The following is an 11425-nucleotide window of genomic DNA, read 5'->3' as shown; positions in this document are numbered from 1 at the left end:
ACAAGACACAAAGAGCATCCTGGATAGCCTACATGACAACAACAATCAAAGGAAATATTCTCTCTCATTAATCCAGATTACCAAGACTGTCCTATGTGAAGCAACTTTCTCAGGCATACCTTATTACAGACTTACTAAATGAAAAGCGAACTCCTTACCTTATTACAGAGACAGAAAAAAGAGAACTATAATGAAAGAGAGTGAACTCCAAGAACAATCGATTCGCTGTTGAGTTCCCCACTGTTCACAATCACCCACATGAATACACCTTGCAACTCTCTACTCCACAGGAGCCAATAACTTTCTCCAAGTACTCACCAATATATATGTGGAACACCATACGCTAACATCTACAGGGACTCTGCAGGAGAAGTCGGCCGTGAATCTTGGGAAGAAGACTGATGAAGACGAGAAGCGCTTCAGGGATCAGCGGAAGCGGCTATGGCGTATCTGCAGAGAGGGCAGAGATGGCTGCTCTCCAACCATCGAGTGAGACAGCCGCCATGGAAGGCGTGCATGCATGGCATCCGCATCACCTCCACGCCCTCGTCGAACTCTTCGTAGCAGATCATGCAACTATGCTCTCGGACATCTCCTCCACGCTGATACTTCACCACCGCCAGCTCCTTCACCGCATCCGACGACGCCGGCACACCGCCGAAACCCCCACCCCCGCCGACGCCTTCGTCGAAAGAAGGCTCCATTCTGATCGAGTAGCGGTAGAAGCGTAGGCCGACGGTGATCTCGATCCCTCTGCCCATGCGGAGAGCCGACTCAACTGGATCATTGCAGAAGGCGAAGAGTTCTTCCTCCAACCGCCAAACGTCACGGAAACTATAGTCGTAGGTTCCTAAGCGAAAGAGAACGAAGGAGATCGCCTGGCGACGAGAATCATGCCGGAGGAACTCGCCGAGGGTGAACACGACGTAGTGGTAGGGGCACGGCGGTTCCTGCACCACTCGACCTCCACGAAAGTGCAACACAGTGTAGCGGAGCTTCATCACCACCGGAGCCGATAGCCTACACGATTCCGACTGCGGCCTCCCCTCCTTTAGCTTAGCAAAGAGAACCCAACCAACCCGGCCAGCACAATGATGACCCTCCATCGTCGCCTTCTTCTTCTCGCGCGCTTCCGCTATGTCATCTTGGTTTTCCTACCATGGGAGCGGCTTTATACGCATGCCGGTCTCCAAATCCGAAATGGAATCGAATTATGTTGGAAAACAGTCCTAATTCGAATCAGACATTACCAAATAAATTTGCCTAATTAGAATCCGACCAAAATCTCATCCCTAAATTTTGAAGGATCTGAAGAACTCGATCATTTATACTACAATCTTAGGATCGACTTCTCAAAGTAAAATCAGATAGGGTAGGAATTAGGCAAGTAGAGAGCAATGCATCATCATCTTGTCTCAACTTTTTGTACTATAGCTAATTTAGTTGATAATAATTTTAATTAATTATATATATATATATATAGTTTATTTGATTGATACTAACTAGTGTAATTATATTAAATATATATTTTTTCCGTGCAGTATTTATCATAATTACATTTAGATATAATTAATTTGTGGAATAATGATCCTAAATTACAAATACAAACCCTAAGATCATAGCTTCATAGAATAAGGAATGAGGAGAACTGCCATGTATTTTCTTTCATGTACATGTATATGCTGGAAAAGGTAGTGAGGAAGCTACTGATAGAAGATAAGATTTCCCCAACTTGATAGAGGATAAGATTTTCCCAATTATATGATTATTTCCATCATGGTATCAGAGCAGTGAGAAAAGCGGAGCTTCGCTCTTGCCTTTGGCCAGCGACCAACGCCGTTGAGAAAAGCGAAGCTTCGCTCTTGCCTACAGCCAGCGACCAACGTCACTGTAGTCACATTCCTGAGAGGCTCCACGGCCAATCCTCATCTTCCTCACCGCGGTAGTCTTCGTTGATCTGCCAACAGTCGGCGGACTTAAGGAGAACGAAGGGAACGCCTGTGCCCTCACAGCAACAACAATCGCAGCAATAACAGCTCTTGCCTCTCGCTTTAAACCATTATTTGCATCGATCCAAGATTGGTATCCTTGTTAGGAGCACCATCTTGCGGGGGCATGATAGAAGATAAGATTTCCCCAACTTGATAGAGGATAAGATTTCCCCAATTATATGAGGAAATCTCTATATTCTATTTATTTTGTTGAGGAAAATCTTTCCTCCTAATCTGTATAAATAGGAGAGGGAACATGTTAATAGATTCAAGCTAAAGCTATTTCATTTCTACAATAAAGTTTCTTATATTATATTGTTCTTATCTTTTATTATTTCTATCAGCTACCTTATAAGATTGTGAAAGGAGATGTGCCAATTGTACTCACTACATCACCTATTCTCAAATCATAGTTTGTTCACATCAGCACCAGATTATGAATTCTATGGATTTATATATAAGAAATACGTGGGCGTGATTGGTGTATGTCCCAAATAATTTGTATGAAAGAGATAGAAAAAGAGAAAATATAAGGAAAGAGAGTGAACTCCAAGAACAATTTATTCTCTGTTTAATCGTTCACTGTTTACATTCACCCATATTTGCAGATCTCTACTCATATTTAAGAGCCAATTAGTGGCTCAAGTCCTCACCCATGTATGGGGAACTATCATACAGCAAGAGGTTGTCCGTGAATCTTGGGACGAAGACCGATCGATGAAGAGGAGAAGTGCTTCAGGGACCAGCGGAATCGGCTATGGCGTGTCTGCAGAGAGGGCAGATGTGGCTGCTCTCCAACCATCGAGCGAGACAGCCGCCATGGAAGGCGTGCATGCATGGCATCTGCGTCACCTCGGCGCCCTCGTCGAACTCTTCCAAGCAGATCCTGCAACTCTCCTCTCGGACATCTCCACCACGCTCGTACTTCACCACCACCAGCTCCTTCGCTGCATCCGACGACGCCGGCACACCGCCGAAACCCTCGCCGACGACGAGAGAAGGCTCCAATCCGATCCAGTGCCGGTCGAAGCGGATGCCGACGGTGATCTCGATCCCTCTGCCCACGTTGAGAGCCGACTCAACTGGGCCATTGCAGAAGGTGAAGAGTTCTTCCTCCAACTGCCCAGCGGCATGGAAATCACGGCCGTAGGCGCCTCCGTGAAAGAGAAGGAACGAGATCGCCAGGCTGCGAGATTCATGGTGGAGGAACTCGCCGAGAGTGAACACGTAGCAGTGGTAGGGGCACGGCGGTTCCTGCATCACTCGACCTCCATGAAAGTGCAACACGGTGTAGTGGAGCTTGATCACCACCGGAGCCAATAGCCTACACGATTCCGACGCCGGCCTCCACGCCTTTAGCTTAGCATAGAGACACCAAGCAGCAGTGTCAGCACAAAGATGACCCTCCATCGTCGCCGCCTTCTCGCACTTCCCCCGTCCCAACGGGAGCAGCTTTATTTATACCCATGCCGGTCTCAGAATCCGAACGGAATCGGATTGTGTCGGGAGTTAGCCTTAAATGGAATCGGACATGTAGTTTCCGTTGCCACGTAAAACTTGCGCCTTGGATTCGGAATCGGAAACAGTGTTGATGAGATCCTACGGAAAAAGAACTTTTCATACGGTGAGGTGAGCTCATATCATATTGGCCAATATGGTGTCGATACATCAGACGGTATGCTAACTTAATATCATCGAACGTGCTGTGGCTAAATCTATGAATATTCATTCCTTGTACTTAATTTTGATAAGAAAATGGCAGAACCTCAAATGTTTTGTTACTTGAGAATTCTGTGTTTCCCCTGCTTTCAGAATTGACCACTCACTGTCGCTTTCAAGTCACACTCTGCCTGCCTACGATAGATCCTCTACGACTGACTGTATTCAGCAGTGTCTGCCATCTTCCAACATCTTGTGACAACTTAGTGATCAAGAAAAGTGATCTATTATCTGCAAGCTGAAATATAATTTCTGGACCACACTTATCCAAAGCTGGTAGCCTCATCCAAAACTCTCTCCTCGGAAAAGGATATTGTTGGGGGACCCGCTTGCCGCAAGGTTCTCCTCAACAAATGCTACACAATCACCACCATTTCCTGCTGTTTGTTCTTTCTCCAAACTATAATATCCTTCACAGACATGACCATGAAAAGCCACTTCTCACCAGCTTTTTCTTCCAGGAACTCAACTCATGCACACACAAATGGTACATGATAATGTGTTTGAAGAAAGGGTTTCAGGTACTCAACTCGTTTCAACTGAAATGATACATGATAGTGTGTTTTGTGGAAAGGCAAAAGGCAATATAATTACTCGAACAACTCATGTAAAACATGATATACCGAAACAAATAAATAAATAAACATAGTATTGTTTGACGTGGTTAAGATGGTAGATTTCTCAAATCTCAAATGACAAATATAACAAATTATAGTAAACAAGTTGGAAGTTGTACAAACAAAAAAATGCAATCCTACACACTGACATATAGGAGATCACACGAGAGAGAACACCTGGACATTCTAATATAGTCGGGCTGCTCTTCTCATCGAAAACAAAGAGTTCCAACTGCTGACATCTTTAATAAGCCCACGGAGACTAATTAAGCTGCGGCCTAGCCGGTTGCTGGCAGCTTCCTCCCTGCAATGAACTTTGGCAGCATCATTAAGGTATTCACTTGGCACAAACTCTCTAGAGCAGAGCACCCCCGTCATCACCCTGCACTCAGATGTCACTGCAGCAGGAGGTTCTTGACGTGACTGAGATCTAGACATGGTCTTTTGTAGCTTCCTTATCCTGATAGTTCGCAGTGCGAGCTCTGATCGTGCCAGATTGGTTCAGACAAGTTGGCCCTGCAGGTTCTTGTTTGTCGTGGCCAATCTCAATGGCATCCAGTGGTCCACCAACTTCACTGGCCTTGGCAATGGAGGCATCATTGGATGAATCTATACCAAGGAAGAGGCAGACCACAGCGCAGTCATCAATCTTCGAGGTTGGATACTTGAGCTTCCATGCCCTAACTGCTGATTCAACAAGAATACGAGCCGCGGAGGACCTTGCAGAAACAGTACTGACAATCTTTACCACCTCTCTGTTGGACAATACATCCCAGACCTGACATGATGTGCAAAAGCATTAGCAGTAGCAAAGTCATGCTCATTCGGAAACTATAAAGAGGCCATTCGACAATAAGTTCTTGGTGTTTTGGTTGGCTGCTACAGAAACAGAGAGAAATCATTATCCATCTTACCCCATCAGTAGCCAAGACGATGAACTCATCTTTTTCTGTGATGCGTCTATATGAAATCTCTGGCACAGAAATCAAACCAAAATTCTTCAAACAAAAATCCCCCAAGGCTCGTGCCATTGCCAATCCAGGGGAGTCAATATTAGGCAGCCATACACGAGCCACCTCTGGCTCACCCCGAAGAGCAAAGACACGGCCCCTACAACGCCTAATTCTTTCTGCTTCCCCTGTCAAGAAAATCATAAAGTTTAACATTGAAATTGGAGTCCATTTGAGAACATTTAAAACCAGTAGCAAAGTGGTTATAAAAACATTCAGAAATGCTTATCCATCTGAAAATTTGACTGAATAAAAGAAAATATCTAACTAGAAGAACAAAAAGAGCAAGAACATTGGTTAGTTACATCCAAACATATATTTAGCAGTTAGCTCAAGTACCAGATCCTTTTTTTGAGGCAGTAGAAAAACTCGTTTAAATATTTGAAGAACAACAATGTAGCACATCATAGCTCTGAAACAAAATATCTCAAGTTAAAAGAAAATTGTCCAATGTTCATTTCAGCAAGGTGAATTTACATACAGAAAAAAAGTTTGTATACTCTTGAATCAGAAATAGGACTTCAGAAGCAAAACCAAGCATGGACAAGAATGAAGTTCACCATATAGACACTAAGGCTATCATTTACTTTAGGTACATGAAGCTCATCAAGCCATTGTAAGATTGGTCACATTTCATTTGTTTTGCTTCCTACAGTATGAAACTCATCAAGCCCTAATCTGCATCAAAAGGGCTGCTATTGCAGTATCTCAAAAGATTAATCTGCATGACTATAGTACCATTCAAAAACAATTTTCACAGACTAATATGGAAAGTCAAAGTACTTAGCAATTTACAGTTCATGTGTTCTTCCATTTAATGATCGTTATATTGTAATAAGTCGAAAAAAAAAAAAAACTGAAATTGGATATAACCAGGAGAACATATTATTAGTATGATTTTTCAGACAATGGCACTAGGTGATTGTTTCCTAGATAACTCATAATTGAAAAGGATTAACTAAGGTGGTAACATCATCTCATTAACAAGACTATAAGACAACAAGATGGCAACTCGATTGATTTTCAGAGTATAGAAGTTTAATTAATCAAACAGAAAATCATAGTAACATTCTGCATACTTTCCTACAAGGAAGCCATCATAAGTTTATCGAAATTGTCAAAGACAATCAACAAGCCCAAACTATCCCCAGAAACACAATGTTGTATCCATGTTCTACCATCCTTACCTACTAAATGCCAACACTTCGAATTCATGTTTTCATATTCTTCTATATAGCCTTCAAAAGAATTCATGTTCTCATATTCTTCCATATTGCCTCAAAAATTGTATCCTTTTGGCTCTTTGTGACTGATCCTTCTGAATGCCTTAATGGAGCATCATGATGTATACTCTTTGCAGTATACAATCATCATGAAGCATAAATTGACCTGAACTCGATGGAGGCAAAAGATGCTAAATATGAAGTGGCATTTTCAAGCTTTAAAAGCTTAGCAAATTCCTAAGACTTCAAATTTCCTTTTATTGAAAGCAATGGTTCCCTGCCCTACTAAGTTGCCTTCGATAAGACAAGTGTTTACCTGGATTATATATCAAAGCAAAACCCTTTGTCTGAGGGGGGTGTTAGTGAGACCCTTTAATCACATCAGAAGGCAACAAGTAAACTATCTGACACAATGATTTAAAAAGTGCTAGGCGCCAAAAAGGCACCAAGGTCCAAAACTGTCCGAAGCATTAGGCGCTCGCCCGAGCAAAACGAGGTGCTAAAATATCAAAATATATAATATAATTAATAAATATAATTATTTAAAATAAAAATATGATATTAAATTAAAAAAAATCTTACATAATCACAATATCACAATAACAAGAAATCTCAAAATTCAAAACAATAACAATAATTTTAAATAAATAAAAATTAGCAGTATTAAAATCAAAATAATATATTATTAATCTAATAAATAAAAAAATATTGTGGCGAGCAACGACGAGTAGCGATAGTGACAGTGGCAGCAGCGGCAGTGACAACGTCAACGCAACGGGGGTGCAGTGTAAGAGTAAGACTGAGGCTGCTAACTGAGAGAAGCAACAGCGGTAGCAGCAAGCAACGGCAGCAGGAGCAAGAGCAACGATAGTGGCAACGGCAGCAACGACAACGAGCAACAACAGCAACGACAAGCAGCAATAGTGGTAGCGGCAACGGAGAGCAGCGACAGCAAAGAAAGGCAACGACAGCGGAGAGAGGCAGCGACAGCAGAGAGGAAATGTCAACGGCAGAATCGCGAGCAGGGTTAAGGTTGGGGAAGTCATGAGAGGGATGCTGGGAGGCTGATATCGGTGCTTCATTTGGTTCAATCGGTGCTTCAATTGATTCGATTGAATCAACTAAAGCACCGGAGACCAAACCAGTGCTGATATCAATGCTTTAGTTAGTTCAATTGAACCAACTAAAACACTGGAGGCCGAACCAGATGTAAAACACTAGTTCGGTTACCCAGTTTAACCCGGGCGCTCGCCCGAAGCGCCCGATGCTTGGGCTCGGGCGAGCGCCCAGGCGACGCCTCTTCGAAGTGAGGCACCTGGACATGAAGCGAGGCGCTCGGGCGCTCGCCTCGCCCATATTAAAATCGCTGATCTGACATATCACTGACATGGTCAAAACAGCATATTGTGGCTCTACGGCTAACCATCAGATATAAGTATATAACTATTCACCACATTGTTAACAATACCCCAACAGAAGTAGCGACAGATTAGCCATCTCATCCAACCCAAATAGAAAGCTGATCATGAGGACTAGACCGTTGCAAGGACTTTGAACTACAAAAGGGAACCCCTTGTAAGGTAGAAAGGACTAGACTCTCTTTACTCTCGAGCTTTGAGCTCCTCGAATGCCACCTCGGATTATTCTCCAACTTATATTGTGTTCTAAGGTGAGCATTAGAAGACCTGCTGGACACACTCCTAAACCCTCACTATTTTGCAGTATCCACCTTGAATCACCTAGGTGTACATTTCATCTAATTCAGAGTACCTTACCTCGACTCGGTTGGCACCCTCAACTCATGTTACCTCAATTCGGATGAACACTCAAATATTAACCACCTTGGATATTTGATATCACATGTGTATATAATCCACTTTAGCAAAGAAGGCCAAAGTCAACTCTTATAGTGTATCAGTTCAGTTTGGTCAATTTGACCTTAGGTCAGTATTTTTGCACCTTGGACTGGAGCCATCTCAGAGCTGTCTTTGATTCGCACCTCGACAACTCAGTTTGAGTCACCTTGGTACATCAGTTTGGTACCCCAGCATCTTGGACCTGAGATACCTCTGATTCTCACCACAAACTCGGTTCTGACTAGGGGGACCATAAATAGAAAAGGCAAAAATGGTCATCAAGGACTTTGCATGTCGGAGCAACACACTAAATTTTTCTTCCCCACCTCCCCACTGCTACTAGAGGGGGTCATCCAACCAAATGCCACCTAGTAAGGCATGTTTTCCACAAAAAGATGTGATTAACAGAGTTACCTTCATTTGTAGTACCAATGGAGGTTAGCGACACAGGCGCATTGGATAATTAGAGTATCATCCCTTTAAATGATAGGCATATAAATGTATAAAAATAGATCCAGTATAGATTTAAACATCATAAAAAAGAAGAATAGCCAAATCTACAAACAAATGTCAAAATGGAATATATAGATGCACATGCCTGTTTGCATAGGTTTGTACATATAAAAAATGCATTAGCATTCTTAGAGTAAGAAAAAACAAAAGACAAAAAGACCATACTGGGAAGATTTGGTTTAAGATCCACAGTCAACTGGACTGCAACCAAGGTGTTATGTTGATCTCTTGTGCCTAATACTGCTCTTGAGTCTCCAACATTTCCAATGACAAGATCTTGACCCTATAGATGAAGGAAACCCACATTAACAACAGAAAACAGTAGAATTTGTTTTGTATTAACTAGAACTTGAACCGAGATGCTTCATCAGTTCAAAAAGAAAATATGATAGGAAGTTAATGACTAGTAGCCAACCTGCTTGACCAAAGTAACTGCTGTTGTCCCACTGTAAAAGCAATCGATATCTGGATGCAGTCTCAGTTCTTTATCCACTATTCTAAAAGCCTTTAGGAATGAGTCTTTCAATATTGTCAATGTTTCTGAATGCTTGACTCTTTCTTCAAAGCCAACAGAAGCTTTGGATTCTTCATTGAGGTTCATAGATGAAGTTTCCTCCGAATTCATGCTTCTGGTACTGCTGATATTGTTCTCTCTGCATTCATCATTACCTATATATACTTCCCAACTGGCACGCAGCTTTAGAGGGAGAATATCTCTCACTTTCCTCGCCACCTTGTGGCCATTTGGACCATGACCATCAAAAACTCCACAAAAAACAGTATCACTTCTATCTCCAAAATTCTGCATATGAAAGATAAAATTGTCCACAAAACATAAGATGATGCCATTTTGTAGGCAGAAAAATTCCAAAACAACTAAAAGCAGGAAGCAAGCAGAAAAGGCATATAACATGTACTTTATGTGAAAATAGACTGTGTCAAAGTTTGGTAAAGTAGGAAGAAGAAGCAAAAAAGAAACAACAGGACCATCCCACAGTCTCAGATGATGATAGTTTCAAACCAAAGCACTTGCTGTATTAAAAACTTAACTACAACACAAGTACTATATACAAATAATTTATAGTAGTTGATATTGTATAAGCATATAATTTCCAAAGATAAATCTTGCCGGACTAATATCCAATCCAAAGTTGGACTAGAAAATAATCAGATGTGATCAAAAGATGACAAGAAAATAATAACAAAGAAGGCATCAGATAAGTTGAATCCCCATTCCATAGGAGATACTGCATCTGCACAGCAAATACAATAAGAAAAGGATCCCTACAAGATCCAATTGAAGGATTTCCATGGGAAAATGTAAATATCAAGAGGCTTTTTACGGTGCCACAAACATCAAAAACATATCCAAACATTCATAAGGGTCCAAATGTTCGAATCCAAATAACACAGTGAAGAAATCAGACAAACCTCCCACACGAGCATGGCGTCCTGGTTGATCCCCTTCCTGCCCCGCTGGGTGAAGAGCGACGCGGCGCTGGTGGCGCCGTTGAGGAACATCTTCCCAGGCATCCCCTGGATCTGCTCCTCCTCCGACAAGCTCGGCGGCCGCCTGGTCCCCGACGCCGGGGACGACGGGCTGGAGCCGCCGCTCTGCCCGTCAGACGGCAGGCAGGAACCCAGCGGAAGGGCCCTGACCACATCCAATATGCACTCCAGTGCAGCCAGGCAGCGGAACCAAACGTTCCAGTTTGGCGGATCCGTCGAAACCCCCACGAAATACACGCCCCGCCCCCGCTCTTCAATCCAACCACTACAACTTCGTCTTCCCTCTTTATACTATTTTCTCGATTGACCACTTGCAGAAATCGGGATTGACAAACTGCATATGGAAACAACAACAAACAAAGAAAACCGCGTATGCATATGTATGTATGTTTACATTAAGGGAAGAATCCGAATCTTGAACGATGGATCATAACAAAAAGATGGAATTTTTTTTGCAGCAGTGTGCGAAATGTGTTCTTGCAAGAAAAAAACGACTTTCTCGTAAGGAGAGGGAAGATGAGGAGGAGGTGGTGGTGGTGGTGGCGGGTGTGGGGGGGGAGAGAGAAGGGATCAGGATTGGGGGAAAGATCTAGTCCGAAGATAATTTATTGGAATCGAGAGCGAGGATAGAAGGAGGAGACAGATTCCGTCCCGTTCCCCTCCTCCCATTCTTCTTCTCCTCCGTCGTCCAATTCCGTGGCTCCAACGCCTCCTTGGTTCCCGTTCTTGTCTCCTCTCTGTCTCTCTCTCTCTCCCCCCCCCGCAACCCCGTCTCTCCCCCGTCTTCCGTGGTTACTTGTATTATTATTCCCAGGGTTATCTTCTTTGTCCTCCAAACGCAGAATAAAAAATATTACCTTTTTTTTTCTTTTTTTTAATCCTATTTTTGGCAGATGAGTTAGTGTCGATTAGCTGGCTTGTAAGGGAACTCCTGCTCTCGATCAAGACCGAGTCACCCCGGGCGTTTCAAGGGTGACGCCACCTCCC

The 11425-nt window shown here is 42.9% G+C and overlaps 1 protein-coding gene across 1 annotated transcript; it reads right to left on the bottom strand.

The window, feature by feature from the left end:
• Positions 1-4387: 4387 nt before the first annotated feature.
• On the bottom strand, positions 4388-11214 carry LOC135615520 (probable protein phosphatase 2C 33). The gene is made up of 5 exons (XM_065114147.1): positions 10361-11214; positions 9345-9731; positions 9095-9212; positions 5242-5465; positions 4388-5105 (listed from the first exon to the last, which is right to left on the bottom strand). The coding sequence occupies exons 1-5, from the start codon at positions 10460-10462 to the stop codon at positions 4758-4760; spliced, it is 1179 nt and encodes a 392-aa protein (XP_064970219.1). The 5' UTR covers positions 10463-11214; the 3' UTR covers positions 4388-4757.
• Positions 11215-11425: the final 211 nt, after the last annotated feature.

The sequence above is a fragment of the Musa acuminata genome, chromosome BXJ2-6, assembly GCF_036884655.1.
Source record: "Musa acuminata AAA Group cultivar baxijiao chromosome BXJ2-6, Cavendish_Baxijiao_AAA, whole genome shotgun sequence".
In the NCBI taxonomy this organism is placed as follows: domain Eukaryota; kingdom Viridiplantae; phylum Streptophyta; class Magnoliopsida; order Zingiberales; family Musaceae; genus Musa; species Musa acuminata.
This window is presented reverse-complemented; position numbering and strand designations above follow the sequence as displayed.

What these genes read in the sequence shown, in the direction of transcription:
- LOC135615520 (XM_065114147.1), bottom strand. Translation starts at nt 10,462, where the DNA reads ATGCCTGGGAAGATGTTCCTCAACGGCGCCACCAGCGCCGCGTCGCTC. An exon ending in CAGTTACTTTGGTCAAGCAG is followed by an intron (nt 9,213 to 9,344) that starts GTTGGCTACTAG and finishes CTTCATCTATAG; the next exon opens with GGTCAAGATCTTGTCATTGG. An exon ending in TCGTCTTGGCTACTGATGGG is followed by an intron (nt 5,106 to 5,241) that starts GTAAGATGGATA and finishes ACATCATGTCAG; the next exon opens with GTCTGGGATGTATTGTCCAA.